The sequence below is a fragment of the Motacilla alba genome, chromosome 10 (genome assembly GCF_015832195.1).
Source record: "Motacilla alba alba isolate MOTALB_02 chromosome 10, Motacilla_alba_V1.0_pri, whole genome shotgun sequence".
NCBI classification, from domain to species: domain Eukaryota; kingdom Metazoa; phylum Chordata; class Aves; order Passeriformes; family Motacillidae; genus Motacilla; species Motacilla alba.
The window spans coordinates 18,229,283-18,256,403 of record NC_052025.1 but is presented as its reverse complement, the minus strand read 5'-3'; the positions used below and the strand labels follow the sequence as shown (position 1 = coordinate 18,256,403).

Genomic DNA, 27,121 nt, shown 5'->3' with positions numbered 1-27,121 from the left:
CTTCGTCTCTCTCGGGAGTTCAACAGGAGAATCTCAGGACGCGGTTTTCCCGCGTGGAGGCAGCAGGCAGCCCATGAAATGGGGCAGGCGTTGCACAGCCGTGTCAGCGTGCACCACCTTTGGGACCTGTGCTCAGGGCAAAGCTGGCACAGGGCTGTGAGTGTGCAGCCACCCGTGCTCCTGGCGCTCAGGTGCCTGCTGGGGCCATCAAAAGTAAACTTTGGAAGTGTATAAAGCACGGGGAGAAAGGGGGCAACAGGACAGGTTGCTCCCTTTCTAATCTGCCCCACCACCCCCTGCGAAGGGAGTTAGAAATATTAAGCTGGTGTAATTGTGCTTCTTCTTGTTACCTGTCAGGCTCTGGATCTGGCACAGAACAAGTTCCCATGCTCACTTAGGAGCTTGCAGAGGGTTCCAGGGGAGAGGATCTGGGCAGAGAATCCCAGATCCAGGATTACAGCCTGGCTCCCCATCCCCTCCATCCTATTCAATCCCAGTTTTTGCCCATGTGCTGTCAGCCTGGCATGGGCCAGTGTGTTAAGCTCAGCAGCAGCACTGCCTGGCAGAGAGCTGCAAAACTGCTCTTATTTTATTTGTGCAAATGAGAAAGTCTCTCTCTCCCTCTTTCTGCCTGCCTGAACTTTTTTATTTCTGATTTCCTTATTTCTCAAAAGTCCTGTGTCACAGCGTGTAAGTGCCAAGCAGTGACCCCATGCAATGCCAGCCCTTGCTTCACAGACCCTTGGACTCTGCTCCAAAGCCATGGGATGAGCAGATCATATACTTAATTTTGCAGCCTGCAGCAGATCTGGGACAGAAGATGATTTTTCTCGGTCCCTTTTCCCCACAATATTTCATGCTTTGCACTCCTGGGCTTCTGGCCCATGATATTGTCCTTTTATTTAACTAACAAAACAATGCAACAATCTACCTCTGCAGATTAAGAATTCCCATTTAAATCAATTGCGTAACATTAGTCAGAAACAGATATAGTGCATTCAAAATTGTTTTGAAATCACAAACTTATTTGAACTTTAGTGGAGCTTTTAGTTTTACAGAGTTTAGAAACTAATAAATTATGTAGCAGGGCTCATGAAAATCTACCCGAGTCTGCTTATCCAAAAGAATATCCAACATTTTGGTTTTGCAAGAAAATAAAAATAATTGTTTACACATGTTCAGGAGTCATTGGCAAGCTTATAAAACTGATGGTTAAGAAGGTGAACATGTCAATAATTGCACTTTAAGAGACGGGAGAGGCAAATAGGCGAGTGCACGAGGAAAGCACAGAGCACACTGTTCTGGCCTTACTGTTATATCAGATGTCACTGTTGTATCGCACCCTCCACTCGCGAGCAGCCCAGTCACTTAACAACCCAGACCTGCTCCGTGTTGGTAATTTAAAACCAGAGTTTCAGAGTGGAGTCAAGGATTTGCTGCCTGGTTTTTTTGTTGTTCTTGCACATGAGATTGTGTGGATGAAGCTGATGGCAAGTCAGGGGATGCGGGTCGTGGTGAATGGTTCTGCTGAGCTGTGAAGATGCTTTTGCAGAAGGGTCGTTGCTGCTGAAACCCGAGAGTAGTGAAAAGAGAGAGAAGAGCTTGTGTTTCAAGGCGCTGGTTTTGGAGCGAGCGGGGATCCATGCAGTGCTCAGCTCCTTGAGAAGAACAAGATGCTTTCCTCCATCCTGAATTTCAGGGTGGGAGGTGATAAGGCAGAGGGGATGGCAGGGAGGAGAGAGTGCTGAGTTTGCTTTTTGTAATTGTGTTGATACTAATTGTATCCCCTGGATACAATTAAGAGTTTCAAAGTTTGTCACGTGCACACTAACTTTCCTTCCCTTTCCTTGCACGCCATCCCTGCCTGCCAGAACTCAAGCTGAAATTCAAGGGCTTGGTGGCAGGCCTGTGTTGGCTGGTGGGGTTTGGCACTGTGATGCCAAGGCACCTGTGGCTCTTTTGGCAGCCTTGCGCCATCATGCCAGCCACCATCTCTGATCCACGGGCACTATCACTCACTGAGTGGCCAGTCCATTTCCTGCTGGGTCTGTGCAAGGGCCTGGCTGTGGGGACAGCCACCTCCCTGATGCTTTCCTGCAGGGTCAGGCGATGAATCGGCTGTTCCGCTGGCCTACGTTAGAGCAGCCTTGGGAGCTGAAGCCTGGGGGACGCTGGCTTTGGCACAGCATTTCCCATCCTGGCTGTGCCTTTGCTCTCTATTTGTGCACGGTTGTTCCTTGCTCTGTGTTTGTGTCGCTGTTGCCCTCTGTGGTGAGGCTGTGATCTGGTCAGGGCTGTGAAATACGAGGGGAATGCAAATAACAGTGCATCCTACCCATGGCTTGCTGCCGTGCTCTCAGGATGCCTGGCTGTGGATGGGGAGCTACTGTGGGTAATTAGCTCAGGAAAGGTCTTTGCCCTTTCCAGCTATACCAACAGGTTTTATCCTGCCTTCTTTGGATATGGGGGAGCCCACAAGGACTTGGGGCTTGTCTTAGAAAGGCTCTTTGTGCTGTGAATGCTTCCAGCTTCCACAGTGTTCAACAAGCGACCTCCTGGGATTTGCTCAGTCTTGTCTCAAACATCTGAAAATTATTTGGGGCAACTTCTTTGGCTCTTCATGCTCCTTGCCTTCCTCAGCTAAAATCGGTGTCCCCAGTGAGGGCAGTGAGGCTGGGTGTTTTTGGGCTCTCTGTCAGGTGGCTGAGAGGTTGTGTTATCCCTCTCTGTTAGGAGGTCAGAGACCTCCTGCAATTGTTTAGCGAGTGGATGTGGTTTATGCTCCCTGATGGAAAAATCGCTTTATATAACCTCCCATCCAAAAGGAAAGGGAATAAAAAATTCTGAGCTAGTAAACTTTACTGCCAGCAAGATGTGGGGCCTGTTACAGCCTATTCTCCTCTTCTTTAAATGTAAATTTTCTGGATGCCCTAAAGAGCCAATTTGCACTTTACTGCAGTGCAGTGCTTTTCTCCTTAGGGTCTGGTCAGGCTCAAGGAGATTTAAGAGGGCACCAGCTGGATTTTTAGGCTGCCAATTTCATCAGCCTGAAGCTTGTTATAATCTGTTGGAGAACATCTTTCAGGTCCATATATCTCTTCCTTCCACATCCTTCCATTTGCAGAAGGATTTGAATGAAAAACAACCCACCGCTGGAAAAACAGGAGCTGTTTTTCATATTCATGGCCCAACCTGCATCCAGGTTTTTGGTCCTGATACTCACCTATGAAATCCCACTATAATCCTCTGGTCCTGCACATCTTCTTTTGGCTTTACTGGAGCAGGATTGGAGCAGTTATCCTTGGTGGTGGTTATGCTGCTGATTAAGGCTGTGTTATGCTGAGAATAAACACAATAAATCAGAAGGGGGCAAATTTGTGCTGATGTGGGGGAATTTGCAGGTGGATGTCATGCTGTTGGTGAGATGAGGAAGGAGCTGGTGCTACCTTGGTCTCCCCAGCAGTGCTCCCCGTGATGCTGCACCAGGAAAAGTGGGGTGGACCCAACTACTCCCACAATATCTCGCCTTGCCACAAGCTCGGAGCGGGCTGTTGGCAGCTTATTTCATCCCTCTGTGATTAATGTTCCCTGTCTAGAACAGGAGTAATAATACGGGCTTCATCTGTCAGGACCACGTGCTCCCAGGGCAGGGATGGCCCTGCTGGCTGCGGGTCTGGATGGGGTCCAGGAGGATGAGCCAGGATGTGACTGAGGTCCTTGGCAATGGATGTCACCGCTAATTAGAGCGGTGACATTAGTCACTGAAGCACAGGAGGGGAAGCCAAAATCATGTTTCCCAAATGGAAAAGGACAATACAGGGGTATAAGCAAGTTCTTTTGAAGCCCTGAATGTGCATCACAGTGTCAAGTAAGAAATAATTAAACTTATTTTTTTTAAATGTACTTCAAAGTGTCTTTTAAGCTTCCCATTAATTCGAAGTTCTTTCTCTCAGTGCTAAATAAATCTCTTGGTTCAAAAGCACAAGTGCTAATTGGTTTCTCTGAGTATGCCTGGCTTGCTTGATCAATAGGGGAAGTAGTTTTTGTTAAATATTTGCACATATAGTCACATATTATATTGCTCAGGGAGATGGTAAATGTTTCTCAAAAGGAGACTTGTAGAATGAGGATTCCAGTAATTTTCTTGTGGCCTTTATGTCAGAGCTAATCACGCTTCCTCCCTCCATCCCCTTGCAGAAAGCAAAGCAGTTTTCCCTCACGTGCTGCCGGCGTCGAGACGAGCGGGCTGTTCAGCTGCCTGCCTGACGCCCTGGCTCCAACTGCAAACTCGAGCTGCCACGAGCGGAGCTGTACAGTTCCTGCCCCGAGCAGGGAGTGGCTGTGAGCCATGCTGCCTTGCAGTCCGTTTTGGGAGGTACCTGGGATGTTGTGTGGGATGAGAGGGGTTTGGATACACAGCCTGCTGTTGGAGAAGGATGGGGCTTTCAGACTCCCTGAGTGGATGTGCACAGTCTCAGCAATTTCCTTGCTATCTCTCAATTAATTGCACTTTTACTATTTCCATGTGCCTTCGGAGTGTCGTTTACTTCCAACTTTGCAGCATCATTTCTGTGCCTCACTGGTAACCACAATCAGTTCTTTATGCTGATGGAATTGGGTGGGTTCCTCTCTCCCACCATTGCCTCCTTATCCTATCTGTGCTCTCCCTCTGGCTCCTCTGAGCTGATCTCCAGAGCAAACACCAGGAACCTTCTTGTCCCACTGTGGAGATTCCTCCTGGAGCATCTGTCCCTTTGTCTCTCATCCTGAGCATCCTGGGAAGAAAGGGCTCTGTGTTCAGAGTCTGCCTTTGAGATAGGTGACTTCTCCCAAATCCCCAGATGGGGTGAACTAGCTTCTCCCCATGCATCTGGTTAGTTGGTCACCTGGCCCTGAAACTCCAGGAAGGAAGCAGCAATATTTCTTCAAGGTCTGATAAGCATCCCATGAGAAAAACCTGAGCTGAGTTGGAAATTGGGTGCTTCTGGACACTGCGAGGTGTCTACAGGTAACAAACCAGTTGCACAGTGTCACGCCTGAAGCACAGTCCGGCTCTTGAGTGCAGCCCAAGGAGACGCCAGGACCAGTGTCTGTCCCCACTCCAGCAAGTGTCTGAGGACCCCAGTCCTAATTACGAGCGTCATCACTCCTGCAGTTTGAGCAGCCTGGAGTGAGGATGCAGACCGAATGTTTATGGAGGCAAACATGATTATCTCCAATCACAGGCCTTAATGATGGTTGTTATAATGACAGCAATTGTGGGAAGGGCATGTAATTATGTTGATTCTTCCTTTTATTGTACATATAATAATAAGCTGTTTTATCTAAGAGTACAGGGGTGCTGGGGGAAGATGGGGCATTTATTTAATTATGGATTTTTTTTCTGATTGCGCATTAGGCTAAATCCTGAAATCTTCAATTTTCTGGAGTCACAAGTCCCTCTTGGCTCAGTATCAGGATGCAAGGATCCTTATCCTACCTAACTCACGAGAGCACCCACACAGGGAATGGGGCCCCAGCATGGTGTTGAGACTCTGGCCACTTTGCAGAAAAATGCAGAGCATTCATCTAATTCCTTAATTTTCACCAAAAAAAAGTAATTGATGGGTTTGTGCTGGCTGCAGTCTGACTTGCTGAGAGGACCCCAGGGCTATCTCATAAAAAAGGAGTCACAGTGAGCGATAGATCACCGAGATGGCTGGAGCTAGCCTGACATTTTAAGACTTAATGGGTTAATAAAGTGTGTGTTTTAGGTGCCTGTCACTAAGTGGGGTTTGTCCATTCCTTGCACACGCTCATACCTCGTTGGCAGTACCTCTGGCCTGGCCCTGCAGTACCACTGCTGTCTTTGTCTGCTCCGTCCATCTGCCTCAGCTCAGGTTGCACTCAATGTTTATCCCCCGTAATCCAATTTAAGTTGCCGTAGAAAGCAGTGGGGATTTACAGAAAGAAAGAAAAAAAAATCTCACTGCGTTTGCACAGCAGAAAAGACAGACTTTTTTTCTCTTTCTTTAGTGTAACTGCCTCTTCTCATCTCTGTTATTCTTACTGTGCATTAACAGTCTGCCCTCCACCCTGCTTTTGAGCCTAATGGGGGGGATCCTGTACTTGGTGGGATCTGCATGAGGGACAGGCATTACAAAGCCTGTGCTGTGGCTGGTGTTTGCCAACAGGTATTGCTTGTGTGCATCCCAATTCTGTGGGCATCTGTGGAGTTGGTTCCCCTGGGCCTGTGAAAGAGGAAAGAAGCTGTATCACAGGTTGGGAAACCCCTGCCTTGAAGGGCCAATGCAGAAATGAACTGTTGGAAAGGCTCTCTCCATATTTGGATGAAACTGTAGTTTTCTTACTCAGCTGGAATTTCTTTACCATTGCTCCTCTTTAAAAAAACCCAGTTCACCTCCATCCCTGCATTTACAGCCTTCAAATATCTATATAACTCCCGTTTCTTGGTCTCTTTTTGTCTTTCATGTCTGCATATATTTTGGCCAATCTTTAAGCAATAGTTCTATTTCTGTCATCTTCTGTAGTGTCTGATCATGACTGTAGGGCAAATTACACCCTCAAAAGGTGTGCTGTGACCAGGTGAAGCATAACGTGCCAAAGACACAGCGTTTAAATGTTCTTGTGGCAAAAAGAAGTAAATTAGGATGTATCTGTGTCACGGGAAGTGAGGGTTTGCCTATTGTTGGTACAAATTCTGCAATAACTTATCTCTCGTGGACATCGTTTAGCGTAATTGCTTTGCAAGAAACCCTTTGTGTGGCTGAGCCGGAACATTGTGCATTTGTATTTTGGTGCTTAACTTGCTCTTCATTAAGGGCTGAATAGCACCGTGCTTTGCCTGTTACAGCGTGAGAGAGACCAAAGCGACAGAAGGGCACGGCGTTGCGTGCGAGAGGCAAACAGCCTCCTGCTCTGCCAAGCGGGAGAAGTGTCGGGAAGATGCCGGTGGCAATATGGTCTGGATCGGGAGCTGCTGATCCCCCCTTCACCCCTGCCGGCTGTGCTGCAAACGGGTCTGGGGCACGGCACAGCCCCTCTGCCTGGCTATGTGGGGAGAGGAGTGGCTTTCCAGCACTGGTGTGCACTTCTGCTCCCGGGCTGGGAATGGCTGATGCCCTATGTTTGTGCAAGTTTTAATTGTCTGATGCTGCACACCTGCAATGGGAGGTGAAGAGGCAATCTTCAGGGCAGTATGGAGTTGAGCTAGGGTTTGGCAAGCTGCTGGAGGGGTGTGCCTGCCTGTCCCCTTCACTGGAGCCTTCAAAGGCAGCCTTGAAGGACTTGGCCTATGGTTGTGCTTTAAGAAATTGCACCCCGAGATTCAGAGAGTCTTGGGAGGCAAAGTGTGCTTGTGGATTTTGTGTTTCTCGGAAATACTTGCACTTTGTAGCACATTCAAAACGTTTCCATCATCCCCTTTCCTGCCATGGCAGTTGACTCTCGCTGCTGCTCCTGGACATGCTGCTGACTCTGCCCTACTCTCTTCATTTTAGATTTTGGCCGTTCCTCTGAGCTGGCATTCGTTGTGGAGCCTAGTGATGACATAGCTGTGCAGGAGCAACCCTTGATCCTCTACTGCCAGGTGGAGGGCATCCAGCCCATCACCATCACGTGGCGGAAGAACGGCGTGATGATCGTGGACAGTGAGAATGCCTTTATGTTGGCCAACGGGTCTCTCTACGTCTCCCGCTTCCAGAGGGTCCGGGGAGATGGGTCGTCAGATGAAGGCGAGTACGACTGCATGGCACAGAACCACTACGGGCTGCTGGTGAGCCGGAAGGCAAAGATTCAGGCAGCAAGTAAGTATGGACACTGTCCCACCCCCACCTCACAGGGCAATCCCACAAGGGGCCCTGGCTTTGTTGGGAAGCAGGAGGGCACCGTGGTGGGTGCTGGGTTTTCATGGAGTGGGGATTAAAGAGAGGGAAGAGAGAAAAACCCTGGAACCGGTGTCAAAATCTGGCTGGCATCTAATCTGTGTAGCTGTTCAAATGTGGAAGAAGAGGTCATCAGCTTTCTTGGGTAGAAAACTAAAAGCCACCTTCCAACAGCATATTCTCTGTGTTGGAGGTGTAAGTTACATTAAAATCATATGGTGAAGTAGTCTGTGGTTTGTGAATCTCCTGCGGTGAGTTTGGAAGCCCCTTTGCTGTGCAGCACCGCTGGGCTCTGCTTGGCAGGCAGCACTTCCCAAACCATAGGCAAAGACCTCCTGAAGGTCATGGTATCTTTCATTTTCTTATTTAATGCTGGCAGTGTAGAGGCAGCAAGGTCTTATTTACTACCCGGCGTGGCAGTGCCTTTGGGGGCAAGGCTAACAACACCAGACAGATTGTCTGATGGGGGAGCCTGGAGGAGGAAATGAAAATGCCAGTGAGGGAATGAAATTTAAAGGTGGGGGAGGAAGAATTCCAGGGCAGGCTGTGACTCCAGCACTGTACACTACCTGACGTTAGCCCATTGCTTTGCCCTGGCCAGAGCAGTTGGTCCTGTTGGATCTCCTGGTTCTCCCTTGTCGGCTCTGGTTGCTGGTTGGTGTTTGTCCCAGGACTGACACCCAGCAGAGCTGGGGGGTCCGTGGTGGTTTCTGTCCCTTTGTGTTGGTGGCTTTCATTGCCCACAGACTGTCTGGGGGCTCTGGGAGTGCAGCCACTGATCCTTTTTGCATTCAACCTGAAGTTGCTGCTGGATGTAATTTCTATTTGAGTGTGAGGATGGGTGTGTGGTACAGCCGCGAGACCTGGCGGAACACTGGTTTGTTAAGTTTTACTGAAGGGCTCTCCAGCTTGTTTGGCTACTTCTCTTCTTTCTGTGCAAGCAACTTAACTTATGCTTCTGTTGCAATTACAAATATCACCACGATTTTTTGGTGCAAAGCCGGAAAAGTCTAAGGCAAAGTCTGAGGCTGAGGTCTTGTCTGCATTTCCCAAACTGGGGGGCCTTTTGGAACGCTGCCGCCCGCTCCCCGCAGTGCCAGGGCCGGCTGGCAGCCCACCAAGGGAACACTCCAGCCCTTGTGTACAACAATTCCCGAGTACATGAAGTGGCCATCTGCAAACCTAGCTTTTCAGGAGTGTAAGAAGTGACATTGTCCAGGAGCCAAGGGCTTTGGGGCCTTGCCAGATTAGCAGCTGGATCTCAAACTTGTCAGTCTTGTGGTGCTAAACCTTGGAGCACTTTGGGTGAATGGCTGTGGCATTTATGAGCTGGAAGCCGACTCACGCACAAGCACAATGCCAAACTTCTTGGACCTGTAAACTGGAGACATGAGAGCCAGAGGAATTACCTTTGAGATTGTGGATTGTCAATAAACACTGTTATCTTGGCTCCTGCATCAATATGTATGTGATGTGCTGTGTGTCCCTGAATAGCATTTCCTTTTGTAGCTGTAGTTTCACATGAATCAAAATGAAAAAGGGATCATGTTGAAAATGCTCTGGACTCTATTCTAGCTTCAGGCTTGGTTTGTTGCCAGCCCTGAGAAGAGGTCTGGGTGAAGCCAGCACAAACAGCCCCCCCAATCCCCCCCGGCCTTGATGCCACAGGTGCGTGCAGATAATGGGAATAAAACAGGATATTGTGGGCAAATGTAACCTGCTGCTCCGGGCAAGCTCCCCTGCTGTGCCTGAGCCGCAGGAACACACACTTGCACTTAGGACTCTGCTTAATCGTAATGAAATCTCCTGAGAATGAATCACAGTTGTACCCTGAGCCCCTAAGTCTCAGGGTGGTTGCACACAAGAGACAGTGATTTTCCTTGCTCCAAGTCCCAATCAGCAAGTCAAAGGACAAAGGTAATTATCCCCATTTTAGGGACCTTTGCATCGCAGGAGTGGGTGCTGGCTGCCTGGAAGGGAAAAAAAACCCAAGCGCTAAGCAGACCTTTGCGGAACAGAGTAAATACTGCCAGTGGGTAAAACCTCATCCCAGTGCTGATCTCTTCTTCCCTCTGAGCCTGACATCTGAACACAAAAGCAAAGGAGAAATAAAAACCTTTCACAAACAAAAATCTTGAAAGTTGATCAAGGCCATGCTACAGAGGAATAAAAGAGATCTGACAGAGCGGAGCCCCTCGAGAGCTCTGTTGCACTTTTCGCTGTCTTCAAAGGCAGGCTGTTAGTCTCGTATCACCGTTACAGACCCTGGCTTTGTATTATTGCTTGGAATATAATCTTCTTGGCTTGGAGGAATGTACATATTTGCATTCAGGAAATGTGGGCTGGATATCATATTTTTATGTTTCAAATTTACTTCAACACTTGGCATTGAGTAAAATTTAACTGGAAGAATATGCTGCTCTCAGCCACTGCGCATGCAGCCCTGATGGGCTCAAGGTGCTGGCAGTTTCCTCACCAAGTGGGTGCATCTTAAACCCTTCCTCCTAAAAATTAACTCATTAAATTGATTTCATTAAATTCCGGGGTATTTCTGTATGTCGCCATTATTAATCAAAGATATCCAGCGGAAGGAAGCGGACCTTGGGTGGTTTGTGGACTGGCTGGTCAGGTGCTAAAAACATTGATAATATTTTTGTAGTGTAACTTTTTTTTGAACAAGCACAAGTGTGCAAGAAGCCTACGTGTGACTGAGCTGAGCAGGGAGGCCCTCAGCATTTCTACCCTCTGCCTAACATCCTGGTTGGAATTCTTTCAGTTGCTGTTTCTGTGTCTGTTCAAACCCTGGTGTGTTAGTTTAAAAGGTTGTGGAATGCAACATATTTTTATAATCTGATCAGGTTATTGAATACAGATCTTTTCTGTCTCTCAGTGACAGTTTCGTAGTTTCGCATGACTCCGAGCTGTCTTAATTAAAATCAGTTTCATAGTCAGAGTGTTCTCTGGAGGCACCCTTGGCTGTGTTTTCACAGGTCTCTGAGGAGCTGGATTTCCCTTATGCATGCCAGAAGCTGAACATGCTTTGGCTCTCTGTGGATGAAGATACCCTCTCAGCAATTTTAACATCCAGAGTCCATTCCTCAGGAAGGTGGGCTCCCCAGAACACAGCCACGTTTCTTCTCATCACCACCCTTTGCTTAACTTGGCCTCAATTGCTCTGATCGTGTAATCTCGTGGCATTTCCAGCTCTTTTTGTCAATGCTGTAATTTGGTGGACCTGGCTCCATATCATCATAAATCACAGCCCAGCCAGTGGAGTAAGACCCATTGATTATATCACTCAATAACAAGCAGTTACCACTAATTGGAAATCACCATCAAACTGGGTATTGGATCAGGCTCTGCACGTATCCAGCCTGAGAGTAGAAATTTTCCTTGTTTGATCTGATGCTTTAAAAAAACCCCAAAAATAAAACAAAACAACAAACAAACAAAAAGGCAAACAAAAACACACCAAAAAAAAAAACCAAAAAACCTGGAACAAGGGGAATTAAGTCAATGCTGCAATTTACAGCCAAAGAGATTTCCTGAAGTTTGCTGAATTGGACCTGCCCAGTATTTGAAGTACTGCAGGACCTGATAATAACTCTGGACAGATCTGAGCTTGTAAAGACATTTTCTTCACTATATCTTGCTGCAGGGTGACTGGTTTGTAGTTAAGCATAGCAGCACACATCCCTGTGCCCTTCTCTTCTCCCTGACCCCCTTTCCTTCTGCATCCTGTCCCAAATTCTGCTCCTCCATCCCACTGTGTGTGGCTGTCCATGGCACTTACCCTGCCAGCAGGAGGGCAGGATTGATAGCTTGGGCAAGGCAGATGCTGTGACTCCTCTCTGCATTGATCCCTGCAGACAGCAGCAGCAGCTCCCCTCGCCCAGCCTGGGGACAAGCATGCTGTCCCCACAAACACACTGGCCACTGTGACCTCGAGGCCAAAGGTCTTCAGGTCATCAGCAAGATACAGAAGTGGGGAGGGACGGTGCATATGCAAACTTGCAGGTTAGTTTCCCTGCCAAGCTGTGTGGCTAGGGGAGGAGGCTGGGAATCCAACAGGGATTTTAAAGCAGCAAAGATCTTCCCATCGTTTCAGCTCCTCTGCACAGAATATATTCAGGGTTTAACCTGCAGCCCCCTTTCCAGGCTCTGGGGTGGTGGGAAGAGCTGCTGAGCCCAAATAATGGCAGCATTTATAAGAGTGTAGAGACAAGAAGGAAGTCTAAAAGGATTAGGGAGAGACAAAGGGGGCTGATTATTTTATGGGTCACAATACAAGGCATTAGAGTGAGATCACAAAGGGATGTAATTACAAAAGAAGGCCATACTGGGGGGGATCAAACCAGGATTAGAGTGGGAAATGTTTTTACACAGTTTTGTTCCACTCATTATGAAGTTAGCATTTTAAATTAAGGTTTAAATAAGGTGGCACCAAAGTTGTCACCAAGGTATTTCCTGGGCAATGCCACTGTTGGGATGCAGATTGCAAGTCTCAGCTCAAAACATCAAGGCAGACCTCAAACACATGGGTTTGCTGTTGGTTTCTCTTGTGCCTGTACAGTATCTGTGTTGTCAGCAGAGCCTGACCTATGGCTTGTGCTTAGGACCAGTCAACCTGGTTTTTGCAGTTGGAGGTGGAATGCTTTTGTGACTCCTTGTTTTACTGGTGCAAAATGTGCTGGAGGTAAAGGTCTGTCCTGGTGTCAGTTGCAGCTCTGGAGACATCTTCCTTTTACTCCCAGGAAGTTTTTTGCTAATGGTCATTTGAATTTTATTGCCGTTTAACTCTTGGTGTTACGTGCCGAGTTTCCTCCATCCATAAACAAGATTTTTCCCCGCCTCATTGTGGCTCTGCTCATATTTATTGCCCTTTCTTCAATGCTTAGCAGAAGGGCTCAGCCCTAATGCCAGTGATGTTTCTATATTGGCTGTGCTTTGAGTGCTTATGGCAAGCCCAGAGCAAATTCTGGGCTTGCAGCAGTGGATCTCAGAGGGGAAAAATACCCATGAGGAATTACTAAAGGAAAAAAATGAAAGCAAAAGAAATTAAGTAAAGCAGAAACACTGTGAGAGGTTTCCAGGAGATGGATATGATGGGTGAGTGGGTTATTTCCCTCCATCAGCTCTTTTGGTTGCCCCTAGGACATGCTGGTTCACGTGACATTGCCTCTCACATCTGTACTGTTGCAGTACAGTTGGCTCTGTGTGTGCTGCAAAACAAATGTACAAATATAGGAGTCACCAGGGGAAAATTGGGAGATTTGACTGGGAATTTTAGTAGATTTGCAGGATTAAAAGAGTTTGTCACTTACCACCCACTGCATTTCAGCGTCTGCATGTAACAGCCAGGATTCATCCTGAGACTTGAGCATATTATAAGACCATATTTCTTTTGGCTGCTCATTTCTTAGCAGTGTGATAGTTATTTAAATATCATCTTGCACTTGGCTTCTACCGTGGATGCGCCAACCTTAGCTCCGGCAGCGTTATCTCTCATATAGGGGGTTTGCACTGCAGGCAGTAATGTCACTTAGTCATTTATAGAAAGCTCAGGGGAAATATATCAGAAGAATTTCATTAATGGCAGCACTGTTGAGTTATTTGTCTCAATTAACTCTTGGAGCACAGCTGAGGAAGTTCTGACATCCCTGCAGCCTGCACCTGCAGTATGAGGCAGTTCTCTGCTTCTTTTTTAAGGTGGGTTGAAGCTCTGTGATACCTGCATGGGCATTCTGGGGGGACAGCACAGTGCCCAGCCCTGTGTGCTTGTACCCTGCTCATCCCTCTGCCTGCTGCTCTGCTCCAGCCTCTCCTCAAAGTATTGGGCCACTCTCCTGCATTATTTTAGTCAGGAGGGCGGGTCTCTGCTTATATGGCTTGCATTCTCATTTTGCCCTACAAGGGTCCCAGCTGGTTATGGTGTGGCCAGTGACATCCATGTACCTACTGTGCCTCAGTTTCCCTTCTCTGAAGCCAGGATGTGTTTACAGTCAATGCCATGATTTGCACACTCCTGTGAACACCTGGGGGACCAAACTGCTGTTTTGTGTTTATCAGGGATCCAGGTTAGCTGGCCATGGTGTTTCATCTGTGCTGTTCTCTCTGAGGGGTGCACAGTGCTGGGGCCAGATGGGGCCTAGGCGAGAGAGGAGCTGCTTTTCTGCCACTGTTCATCGACAAGACTGTGAATAGGAATCAGTTTTGGGGGGCATTTCACCAGAGCAATCGATGCTCTTGATCTAGTGAGTAACCATTGAGATTGGGTTTTGAGGACCTTGCTTTGAATGTTTGGGGCCTTTGGGTGCAGTAGTGATACGAGTGAGGTCAGACCTCACAAATCCCTTCTTACGGGTGAGTCCCTGCACAGGTGCCAAAGCTGCTTTCCCACAGCTGGCAGGATGGGACCTGGGAGATACATCAGCCAGAGTTTCCTGACATCAAGGGATGCTGGATCTGACTGTGCACCTCCTCTTCCGCTCTGGTTTTGGCTTTACCCACCATGGCAGCCCTGTTGCTGGGAAGGGAGTCTGCTCCCGCTCCTCCTAGGCACAGCATATGGTTTTCAGAGAGGTTCTTGCTTTAAACCCAATTTTACAGTTGGGTTGACTGAGGCAAAAGGAGGTCAAACGATTCGCCTGAGGTCACCCAATAAGTGGCTCGGATTAAATCTCAGCCCACGACGCTGCCCGTTCCCAGCGCTGGCTGTGCTGGCCGGACCAGATGGCCTCCTGAATGCGGCGTCAAGATCCTCAGCTTTTTCCCCACCTCATTGTTCTCCATTGTGGGCTTCTGAATGCAGGACCTTGAAAGTGAGAGTCATTTGGATTTGCTGAGTCCAAGTTATTCTGTTTAATGATGTGGATTTGCAGGAGAGGGCTTAAACACACTGTTTGCTACTGAGGTTGGAATTTTGACGAGATTTACCTCTTTGCTTTGGTTTTCTGATGTTAAAACTCTCTGCCAGACAAGCTAAAATTGGTCCCTTACCCTTTCAGCTGCCCTGCTACTGGATCACTGACTGCAGGGCTGCCCTGTCTTTGCACCTGTGCAGGTTTCTCCATAGGTCTCTTGGGTCCTGATCCCTGGTATAATTCCCCAGCACCACAGCTCTCTGGTCTGTTTGTGCAGTTTGTGTCTTCCCCCTCAGCTGAGTTCTGGGATCACAGAAGGGGGTCTGTGCAAGGTGCTGCTGGATGGACAGTGTCGTGTTTATCTCGGTGAATCTGCAGACTCTTGTGTTAGCCCTAGAAAAGCAGATGCTGACATTTCCTTCCTGATGTGGTGTGTGTCCCATACATCACTCCTGATAGAGGCCACAGATGAGCTTAAAGCAGAGCTTTAAAGAGCATTTTAAAGATGAGCTCCATTCCTGCTCTCCAAGCAGCCTGAAAAAGTGCATCTCTGTGACCTCTATTGGAAAGCAGGTGTACAAATGCCTGGGACTGGGACATACAGAACAGAGACCATCTGTCCATGAAGCAGCAGTGCTTGGGTGTGTGGGGCAGCCTGCAGTTCTTGGGGCAGGGGGGTTCTGCTGCACCCACACATCCCTCTGCATTCTGCCTTCTGAGGGAGGGCCACTCACATGCCTAAGTAAGCTGGCACCTCTTGAGCATGCCTTGATTAATGGTGTTTTTTTGTCAGTCCTAAGAGGCCCCATTATGTCCCTTTGATGCTGCATTTTGCACTTACCACTGTCACTGAGCTCAATGACTAATTTTCACAGGTCAAGGGAGAGGGACAATGGATCAGGCCACATTTGGAAGAAACAAATGAAATTTTACTGCAACTGAGAGCACTAATTAAGAGTGAGGATCAGTTTGAGTGTACAAAAGAGATAGTTTTAGGCTGCTGATGTGTAAATGAGTGTCGGTGTTGCAGTAGCAGAGAAGTTCAGTGTGTGCATACTTCAGCTGTAGCATTGTCCTCCGCTGCATTTGATCGATTCTTCTGTGCTTATTCATCAAGGAAAAACCAAGTGTTTTCCTGCCTGCTGTGCCTGGGAAGAGCAGGGACAGCAAACCTGCCAGATCAAGTCATGGCTGATCCCTGTGAGACATTTTTGACAGGAGCAGGAGCTTGTGTTTCTTCAATCCCCTTGCTCATGTTGGAGCATGGCACTGCAGGTTGCCTGGTGGCTTTTGAGTGCAGTGCATGGCATTCCCTGCCCAGCTCTGTGGGCAGGATGATGCCTGTTTTCATCCCAAGCCACAGCTCACCCTACCAAGGATTGCACTGTTTGCTGAGACTCTGAGGAGCACTGATTTGGAGGTGTCAGAAAGGGAAGGGACACAGTGAACTTTCATCAAGGAGAATGTCATGGATTCAAAAAGGATGACAAGGAAAACCAAAGACTGCACAAGCTGGATTCATGGCATCACTAAGCATTGCAAAAGTGTGATTCCAGTTTTTCTAAGCCTTCACATACAACAAAAAGTCAGGGCTAATGTATATTTGGGATGGGCTGCAAATGTCCAGGTGCCCAGGCTGTGCCAGTTAAAATTAGTTTGCAGATAGCTTTGGTAGAATTGTGTTTTTTTTATTGGATGTGCCTTGGATAGAAAGGTAGGAACATCTTGCCAAGAAGTTCTCCAGGGCCTTCAGGGTTCCCATGAAGCAAAGCCTAAATGAATTTGAATCCAAACAGATTTATGGTACTGATCAAATCTCCAAAATGATCAGGTGGAAGGAAGCAGCATTCCATCTCACTTTCCTTTGTTATTTGGTGGTGTTTGCCCACAAACATTTTTCCCTGCAGCTCAGCATCTTCCCCAGAGGGCAGTGGTACATTCAGCCTCAGTCCAGAGGTTTGCTCTTGTCCGGGGCTCTTGTGATGACATTGCCTGAACAGCCAAGCAGTGCAGTCACATCCCTTTGGGCCCCAGCATGGCAGCTCTGTCTGAGGTGAGGGTGCTTGCCAAGGCACTTCATTTCCTCAGAGCAGCATCCGTGTTCAGCTCACCATAGTTTCCCACGGCAATGTGTAAAGGGGCGGGAGGGAAAGTCCTGACTGCATCTTTCATTAGTGATCCTAATGCTCAGGAGAAGAGACAGGGCCCCAAGGGGGTCAGCGTGAACTGTCTCTCAAAAAAAAAGGGAGGGGAAAGAGAAGAAAAAGTCTTCACATGCTGGACTGGCCATTGGAAAGATGACAGCAGAAATAATCCTTTCTTTAAAGCTTTTTTGCATGACCAAAGAGAAAACAGCTTTCTTGTCCCTTGGGACATCCATGGGTGCTGTAGATCTTCACAAGGGCTCAAGCTCTGCAGGCACCTGCCACCTCTAAATGATAGGGGTCGGTCAAAATCCTAAATACAGAGTCTGGGTGCCACACTTAAAGGAGCCAGACTCGACTGTTTTGCCAAAGCAGTGTGCTGGCTGATGCCTTGAGAAGCCTGGATGTTGCTACTGATCTCAGACAACTGTGTTTCTCCAGGAATTATGGATTGTGGCATTGGTCCTCCCCAGGTCTCCCCATCCCCATTGGGTTTGGGGGCCCATTGCCTGCTCACTTTCCTTGTGCAGCTGGTGAGGGGGACCCTCACCCCACTTGAAGCTGTCAGAGCTCGTTACCGGCACAGGCAGCTCCTTCCCACCGCAGTGGGGCCAGGGAGGCCGGGTGCCTCCGGGCGGCTGCTCCTTGCTGATTGCTCTGTCCCTAATCGGGGCTGAGGAGTTGGGGCACTGTGTGCACCTCACGCTGCTGCCAGCTGTCGATTTTCATGAGCCTCCTGGCTCTGACTTTTCTGAGACCTTTGTGCTTGTGCCTAACCACCCGGCTACCAGCCAGAGGGGTCAGAAGTTCTTTCATGGGAAAACAGAAGTCCCTGCACTGTATATATTCATATGTAAAAGCCTCTTGGAGAAGAAGTTTTAAAAGCTGGCATGGTGTGGGTGCACGGGAAGTGTTTGTCTTGCTGTGCTGGGGAACATGTATGAGTCTTTCTGCTTTAGACAGTGGTTTGCATGTGTTTGAAGCACCTCGATGATTCACACTGCTTCATCCCGTGGGGAAAATGGATTTGTTCTCCTACAGCTCCCTGCCCAAGGGGAGCCTGCTTAATTTTTCTTTTACTAACTATATTCTCCCAAGAATGAGAGATTACCTGAACTTCCAAAAGCATTTCCAATGTGTGGAGAAGTCTGGATGACTCACAACTTTTAATTAGCTCTCCTGACAGAGGCAAGGATCCCTCCCTTTCTCCCTCCTTCCCTAACAGAGAGGTGGTGATTAGAATTACAATGAAGATAATCCAAACTGTATGTGTAGGGTTTTCAGTAAGCGGAGAACAAAGCAGGACATCCATCTGGTGAGTGTGAGCCCATAATACCTTTCTGCTCATTTCTCCAGTGCAACAGGAGCTGCTTGGGACGGAAGCAAGCTCATTATTTTGGAAAGGCTTGCTGACACGCAGAGCGGGGCTGCCTTGTAATCTCTGAGGCACTGAAACCACTGCTCAGGAAGGAGCATTGCTTTTAATTTTAAGTCTACCTTTGTATTTCTTCTTGTTAAAATCTGCAGCAATGAGAGATACCAGCCTCTTCTGAGCCTGTCCTTAATTAGTGTGTGAAAGAGAGATGCCCTTAGTTTTAGCAAGGCTAATCAAAGCTGTAAGGGAGTTTTAAAAGGCAGCCAAGCTAAGCCTGTCCTGTGCAAACATTCCAGCAGCAGTGAGGAAATGCATTAGCTGGGGACAGCCTCCTTTTGGAGTGATGCTATCTCCCCTCTATTAAAATCTCTGTCTGCCAGAGCGCCTGCCTCAAAACTTCGGCTTCCCTTCATGTCCTGTCTTTGCAGTGGGACGCTCGCCTGTGCCATGGGATTGGCTTTCCCATGCTGTGCCCTGCAGCAGGCAGGGAAGAGGCAGAGTTTGCAGCAGAGGAAAGCAGTGTTGGGCCCTCAGCCACGGTGCTACTGTGCTTTACGGTCAGCTGGGTTTCGCCAGGCTGCTCCGGCACGGAGAGAGGACGGGCGCGCTGTGAGAAAGGAACAACAAAAAGCCGTTGTGGCGGAGCAGCCGGCGCTCCGAGCTGCTGCTTGCCGCCATGCCGGCAGCGCAACGCATGCCTCGACTCCTGCCATGGCAACAAGTTCATCCTTAGGCCAGGACAACGCTTGGCTGCAGCGTGGCAAAGCGGCCAGGAGCTGGTCCAGCCTGCGGCGTCCACAGCAGAACTCAGGGAGACAGGAGGGATGGGGTAAGGTTTCATGCCTGCAAGGTGCTTTGCCAGTTTCACAATTCAAAGCTGGTGGTTTCCCTACCCCAAAAGCACAGGAGAGCTGCAGGGAGATCCTTCTGAGGTCACGAGCTGGACAGCACCCGTGCATGGAGTCGTGATGGCTCTTTCCCGCCAACCCAAAGAGCTCAGGAAGGAAGATGGAGAGCCCAGACCCAAGGATGTGTTGGCCAAACACGAGGAATCCCTTCCTCTTATTAGTGTTTCAAGCACTAAAAAAATCCCCACTGTGTACCAGAGCTGGGCACAGCCTTTGCTTGGAAGGAAATGTCTTTTCAAGCCAGGATGCCAAACTTGCCGCGGGCAGCCCCGCGCGAGCCAGGCGTGCCGGTGGAGTGCAGCTGGTGCGGCTCAAAGGGAAAATATGATCAGCTGTTGAATGGCAGAGATTTGAGACGTCACGCCAAGGCTCCGCGTTTTGATTTTGCGAGGCGCACTGTGAAATTCATAGGTGGAATATTTCTAGGGAGCTGCTTTGCTTCCTGTAGGAGAAGCGAGGTGGAAGAGTGGAAAATAAATGATGTTCTGTATTGACAGCTCCCAGCGTTAAAAACTTGGTCTGAGCAGTCTCTTCGCTCCCAAAATCGTAGTACTTGCTCTGGGTTCTTGATATTAAAAAATAAGAAATTATTATTTCCTTTAGCTCACCTATTGACTTTTAGCTGATGCACTTAAAAAATGTTCCTAGCATTTGTGATTCGTGATAAAAAAAGAAGCTTGAAAACATTTTGCTTTTAGCATAACGAGAGCTAAGGTTGACAGAACTGTGAAATCCTGGAAGTTGGGGCTTCACGGCATTGCCAGACATCAGAAGGTCCTTGATGACATGATGAGAGCTGGGATAGCTGAATAAACTGATGAGCTTCTTCCATTCTGGTCCCTTGTCATGTAAATAGGCTCCAATCTGCATGTCAGATCCCTTGGGGAAAGGAGTGTAATAACATTAAAAATAAGGCAGCAAAACCCCCAAGGTGTGTGTGTGTGTGTGTGTGTGTGTGTGTGTGTGTGTGTTAGCAATCTTTAAACAGGCAAAAAATATGCTTGGAGGAGTTTGGATGGGGTGAGAGGGCTCCTCGTTACTGCTCTGCTTTGAATGCAAAAAGGTGACTGCCGTGGCTTTAAAGAAAGTACTTTAATGCTACATAAATATAATTGCTTCGATGAAATGTCTTTAGCCTCCTGAGGGAAGTTGCAGTCTGTAAGCCTTTAGATATGAATGGACGACTCTGTAATTGCTATTGTTTCAGAGACACATTAGGAAGGCCTAATGCTGATCATTCCTGGCATGTTGTGGAAGCGGAGTAATGGCATCCCAGGCAGCGGGCAGGGAGAGGGGATTAGTATGCATTTTGCAGGATGAAAAACTGACAAACGCTTCAGGACTGGAAGTTTTTCTCCTAATTAGATTGTGGGCTTGTAAATTGTATTTGATTTTTTTTTTCTTCCCCCTTTTTCTGCTGATATGCAGAGTGAAGGTATCTAATTCCTGGCAATTTAGGCTTTGGATAATGAGCTTGAAGGCAACATCTCAGAGGAGTGCAGAATTGATGGGTTAGTACATCAGCTCCGGTTAATGCAAGCTCCTGATTCTGACAGGGTCCAAAACAGCTGGTTCAGAGAAAAGAGCAACATAGGGGTATTGAGAATAAGTATTTTTTATTTTTTAAAAAATTATTAGTTAAACATGGGATATTCTGGGACATGGGTTGTACTTTCATCTCTGGACTGGGAGCAGCTAGGTTTAAAAAATCAGAACCTTGGCTTAAGAGGTGATTCCTAAGAGATAATTTGGGTTGTGTCCTGGTTTTGAAGACTGTAAACATCCTGTTTTCCAGCTTTTCTTCCCAGCATAGGGCCCAGGAAGGCTAGCAGACTGCTCTGGCATGGTGAGCTACTAGGCAGGAGCTGAAAAACCTTACCCTATCACAGCAATTCTGGCATTCGTGGTATGTTTCCTGAAGACAAGTGAAACCGGGGTCCTGAGAGGCAGCAATTGGATGCTTCTTTCTGCAGGAATATCTGTCAGGTAGTAGCCAAAAAAGAGGAGAATTTCTGCCCTCAGGTTGTGTGAGTGTCTTCTCTACAATGCTGGTCTCACACCATCCCATGTGCATCTCTGACTTGTTTTCTGAAGTTGGTTCCAAAATGTTTGGGAGGTGCTACCCAAAAGATCTGGAGAGAGAGCCTGGAAACAACTCTTCTGGGAACACAAACCAGAAGAAATGGGATGCGGTTCTTCATCATTGCCCTGTCCTTGTGTAGGGATGCAAATATCCTCATGTCCAGTGTACCATGAGCATCCTGTTACAGAACAGAAAGTAATAATTTAGTGATGCTTTCCCTTGAATGCTGAGCCTCAGGTAGTAAATCTTGGTCCTACTTGGGATTTATTTTAATTCTTGAGATTTCTACTGCCTTCAGAAACTTCATGAAGTAGAAGAGTGGGATTTTATGGCTCTAAACTGTTTGATTTTAGAGAATTGGTTTTTTCCCCAGGGGCTTTTTTTTTAAATGAAGATGAGAGGAATCATGTAATCCTTGACGTACAATAGATTGTCCCAGATTAATAACACACTATTTTTCACAGTGAAGATGATCCTGTCCTGCTGTAATTTACTCTCCATCCTGGCATGCTGTTAATTAGGATGAATAGTTATGTGAAAAGTAAGTATTCTTTTAGCCAGTGCCAGCTTCCATAATAAGTTGCCCCAAAAACATGAGGAACGAGCGGGAGTGAGTCAATGAAAATCCCGACATAAATTGACTTTTTGTGTCCTGGCAGTGCTTGGCTGAAAGCCAACAACAATAAGAGCCTGGCGTGCCAGAATTCACAGGCAAATAACACTTTTCCACTAGAGCATCCTTACGAGACACCCTCCCAGCAGCCGTCCTTCCTTCCTGCCACTCATTCCCTTGTGTCCAAGGAGCCTGTCGAGGCGGTGAGCGAAACATCTCGGTGTTGTGACGGGGTGTGATGAAAACATGAGTGACAGAGTGACATTTTGACAGCCTGACTTCAGGTTCCTACTGCAAATGTAAATACGTTCATTTGAATCCAATTTACACAACCAGGAGTTTTTAATGGAAAATAAAGGAGGGGGGTGCTTAAAGGTGACTTTTGGGGATTTTAATCCAGGGTATTTGTAAGCTTCTTCATGGGTTCAGCTGCAAATTTCCAAGGTGTTGTGGAGGTCAAAGTGGTCTCCATCCTACTTTGCTCCAGTCATGTGTTTTTATATCAAACTGCTTTGTTTTCTCCCAGTTTAATGCTAATTCCTGTCTGAGTTGAGAAATGTGGTTCACTAAATGTACCTATTGAGCAGCTGATAAAATTGAACTGCAATCCCATCCTCAAATCAAGGACTCTTTAACAGCCAATAGTCCATTTTATCTTTTTCCTAAGGGGTCTAATCTGTTGCTCTTTCTGACTCGGAGACTTGCTGTGTTTTCACTGGAGAAAGTCACTGAGTGTCTTGTCAGGTGGGAACAAGAATGGCTGAATTGCTCTTCAAAGGGTGATTTATTTAGACAGTCTTGGTACCTCGGGGATTTCTAATTCCTTCTTAGTGCTTCTTGTAGTAATTCCTTCCTGAGATTTGGGTGAGTAGTACTGGAAGATGCAAGTTCCCAGGGAAACTCATGAGTGTGTTAAATCCAAGTTGTCTTTGCAGGATTGAAAAGAGACTGAAGCTTTCCACTCATTGTATACACATCATTTGTTGTTTGGGTTCTGTGGTTTGTGTCAGAATCACCTTGTAGCTGCTGGTCTTCAAATGAGTGATTTAAACTCTTGGTATTTAATAAGTTTTCAAAACCGATTTTGGGGAGTTAGGTGGGGGTTTTCTTTTGTTTATTTATTTATTTATTTGTTTGGGTTATTTTTACTGCACATCTATTACTGCATGGGGATTTTTGTCTGTACAATACTCCATTCCTGGCTCTGTAACTGGAGTGGATGAGTTATCTTGGCTAAGAACCAGCAAATCTTTAATTTTACCCACAGCTACAGAGACCACACAGACCTTGTAGCTGTAGGTGTTTGACTTGGGCTGCCTTGGGACAGGGAGCTGAGAGATGGGCTCCTAGCAAACCCCAAGTTTCACACCTGGAGTTTTTGTTCCTCCAGGGACTTCAATGTGAGTTGCTGTCAGTGCATGGAGAACGTCACCCAGGATTTTGAAGAAGTAGCAGATTGCTTCCTCCTTACACTGAGACCTGTGAACACCCATGAGGGATGCTAATTAAGCATCTGCTTCCTTCTCAGCTTTAAGTGAAAGGGTGGCAAGTTAAAGTGACAGTCAGACCTCATTTATCTTAATGAGGAGGGTCAGGAGTTTAATGGAGTTTTGCTTAGTGAGGGTGTTTCAGCCTACTTTGTGTTTGCTTGGGAGATGCCTCTACATTTTAGGTCTACCAGGCTTTTTAGCTTGGCTTGGGTGGTTTGGATGCATGGGATTCAAGGGCCTCTGCAGTCTTAGAATAAATCTAGGAGCCTTTCTGGTGTATCTGTTGTGATTTTGTAAATGGTTGGGATAATGGTATGGTGGATTTTGCAGGTGACATTTCCCTGGCCCTGGTGGGGCTGAGTTGCATCCACCTGAGGTGTGCCGTGCTGAGCGACAGTCACTTTGAAGCTCTTGCCTATAACAGTTTAGACATTTAGCCAATGTACTTAGCAGACACCAGCAAAAAAGGGGGATTGTTTTTACATTCCAGAGTCTCACCTTGTACTTAGCATTTCTGAGGTCTGTTTGACACCACACTGACATATTTACAGTGTAGCCTTACTGTATATAGATGGAGTAATCCGGCAGTCAGGGCTGCGGCAACTAGGCAGAAGTAAAGCTCTTTTTACTAGTTCATGTGCAGCACCACGCTGTGTGCATAACCTCATTTCTCTAGCCTGTTTCCTAGGTATTGAGCACAGACCCCAGCAACACCTACCCCTTAATGGAGCAGAGCTCCAGCTAGCCTGTGTCAGCACAGCTCCAGCCGAGAACAGCCCTCCATCTCCAAAGGACAGCACCGAGATTAGTGAGGGAATTCATGCAGGGCCAGCAGAGCAGGTGAACGGTATCACTGTCATTTTTCAGAGGGGACAGGAAGGAGCAGGAGGGGTGGGATGCTGTTGAGACAGTCCAGAGCTGTGCTGCAGAGCTGATGTGGAGCGTGAAAGCCTGCAGTCTCTTGATGGGGCTGCGTGCCCTGCCTGGGGAGGAATTCAAACCTGCTCTGCTGGAGTCATTCGTGCTCATTCAAAGCCAACATCAAAAGGTCCCATTCTAATTCGATGCTTTTTAACACACAAATGGCAGTAGGATCATTAATTATTGTACTTAAGCAGCTTCAGTGATTTAACACTTTGTGTTTGAGAGTGTCACAGGAGCTGGTGAAATCTTTCTGGTGCTCTAAGTGAAGAGCAGGGTGTTGCCAGCTCTTGAGGTTGGATGGTGCTGGAAGCAGACAACAACTCCCTGCTCTCCAAAGAGGTACATGTGTGCTGGGGTATACACTCCATTTGGCCCAGAATATTTTCATGTCATGGCTTGATGGTCTGTGAGAGCTCTCTGCTCCTGCCTTGCTGCCCAGGTAGGCAGGATCATGTCTTTTGGAACAGTATTTTGTACTGTGGGAGTGTGCAGCACCTTGTCTCATCAAGACAAATGTCTCTGAGGTCTCCTGTAGATAGACCTCTGTTGGATTCAAAGTTTGTGAGGTGTTCAGCAGCTCTAACAGTGTTATTTTTCCTCAACCAAGCAAAATGCAGAGGGACTGGAGTAAGGAGCATTCCTAGGAAAGGTTCCTCTCCACCTTGGGAGATGTTGGCTTGAGGCAGAGGTGCCTTGGCTTGAGCTCTTTTGAAGCTGAGGAATTCTGCAGACAGCTTGCAGCTGTTTTTGCAGAACATGGCTGGTGGGCAGCAGGAGAGCTAGGCAGTTATTTTCCATCCAGCCAGGTTTTGTCACCTACCACTAACTACGAGGAGAGAATTTCCCCCCTCCTCCAGTGTTCGAGATCTCATTGTTCCCAGCACCTGAGGCATGCAAAATCCCCCTGCCATCCTGGAGGAAGGGTCCAAGGGTAACCATGGCTGATTAGTGAGCCTGAGCAAAATACAGGCCAAAAATCTCACACACGTTACTGTGCAGGGAGAGAAAGTGGACTCTGAAAAGGGGGTGCAGCTCCTGCCCCTGACATCAGTGGCTGTGACAGCCTTGCTTCCATGGACTGTGACCACCCAGCAGAGCAGAGCTCGAACTGGGAGGCTCAAACTGGACCTGGGATAATCACACTCTGTGTCTGGGTTTGTGTTCGGCACGCCGGGGGGGACACATCCCTTGCTGGACTAATGAGACTAGGCATATGGGACATTTTTATGACTCCTTCCCAAGCTATTTCCTCCAAGTTTTTAGTGTTGAATTGGATTGCTTCCCCCAACCCCCCGGTGCTGTTGGGAAAGCCATCTGCAGACAGAAGAGTGATGCAGAGATAATGCTCCTGGGGTGAGTCTGTCTTGATTTTATAGCTCTTATATCTTTCCTTTAGGGTTTCTCTGACTTTTTGCCAGGCACAGACACGTCTCTGTGGGCATTTCCCTTGGCCCTGCGTTAAAATCTGCCCAGCCCAGCACATCATGGATCACACTGACCCCACAGCCCTCCCAAGGCTTTGTTGCAAGAGGTGTTTTGGAGCAGATGTCCCAAAAGAACATTTCCCAAGTTCTCACCCCACTAGAGATATTCTCAAGAGAAGCATGCTTCAGTTTTACAATGTAGATGAGCCTCTCTTTTTCCTTTCTTTTTATTTTTTTTCCCCTCCAGTTTCCAGCCCCAAAAGTAGGCAGTGAATTCTAAGGCTTGAGGAAAGCAACCACACAAAAGCTTATTACAATCCAGGCACATTGTGCAAGGTGAGGATTTGCAATTTTAAGCAGAGGGAGAGGGAATCGTCATGATAATGACATATAATACCTAAAGTACCTATAAATACAGATGTATATTTATATAAAGCCTCTCCCAGCACACCAGTTCCCTGTCTGGCCGGGGTTGCCAGACCACCCTGTCCTGCACAAACAAATGAGTTAGAAAGTCCGAAATTCCATCCCTGCCTTTCGGGGCTCGTCTGGGGAATTCCTGAGTAATGGAGGTTGAATTGGGTCACAAGGGCAGCGGGAAATAAATCTTCAAAGGTTAGCTCTGGCATGAAGTCTCCTTTTTTAGGCATGTGAGGGATTCTTTTGTTTTGCTTTGTTTTCCAAAGGCCCCCCCGGCAGGGGAACAATACCTCACTGGGGCCAAGCCTGGCCGGGCACAGCCCCGCAGCATTGTCCAGGGGGCCGGGGAGGGGGCCGGGGGGAGAAATGACATCTTAAAGAATGGTGCTTCTTCTTATGGACACTTAGTAGATCAGTGTGCATTCAATTAACCCTATAAACCGTGCAAGGTCCAGGGAAAGAGCCTTTCAGGCATTATGGATTGAAAGTATTAAGGGGGATGGGGGCAGAGCTGTTGGTGAGTCCAGTTTAAATAAAGCCCATTAGGCAGGGGCAGGGTGGTGGGGGTGGAGAAAGGGGATGTTTTTCTTCTGAAAATGAAATTCATGCACAGTCTCACGTACTGGTCTAGATTTTTGTTCTAAAGTTAGGAAATCTTTGTGCAGTTCAGGCTGGGTGTCTTGGTTAGACATTTGGTTTTTGGGTTTGCTGACTTGGGAGTGAAGGGATCCTATCACTAGAGATTGTCTTGGGCAGAAAAAAGAAAGACGTTACATTTGTATTTTCTTCCTCCTCAAATTTTTGCTCAACCCTGCATTGTGTCCTAAGGCCTCAGTTGCAATAGCCTGTGGGACATCCCTGACCTTCCTGAGTGCATGTTTGATGGTCCCCAGGGTGTGAAAACATCTAAATGCTTCTGTGAGGAACCAAAACACCTTGGTTTTTCCAGTTGTGCCTCTGACATCTTGCAGGGTCACTACAAGGCACTGATGTG

General features: G+C 47.5%; 1 protein-coding gene across 2 annotated transcripts in view; it reads left to right on the top strand.

The window, feature by feature from the left end:
* Positions 1–27,121, top strand: part of IGDCC3 (immunoglobulin superfamily DCC subclass member 3) — a 100,752-nt gene that overhangs the window by 2,571 nt on the left and 71,060 nt on the right. For both annotated transcript variants that reach the window (XM_038147455.1, XM_038147454.1), the window contains exon 2: positions 7,500–7,805. In XM_038147455.1, coding sequence (XP_038003383.1) covers positions 7,500–7,805 — 306 coding nt within the window. The remainder of the gene's footprint in view (positions 1–7,499; positions 7,806–27,121) is intronic.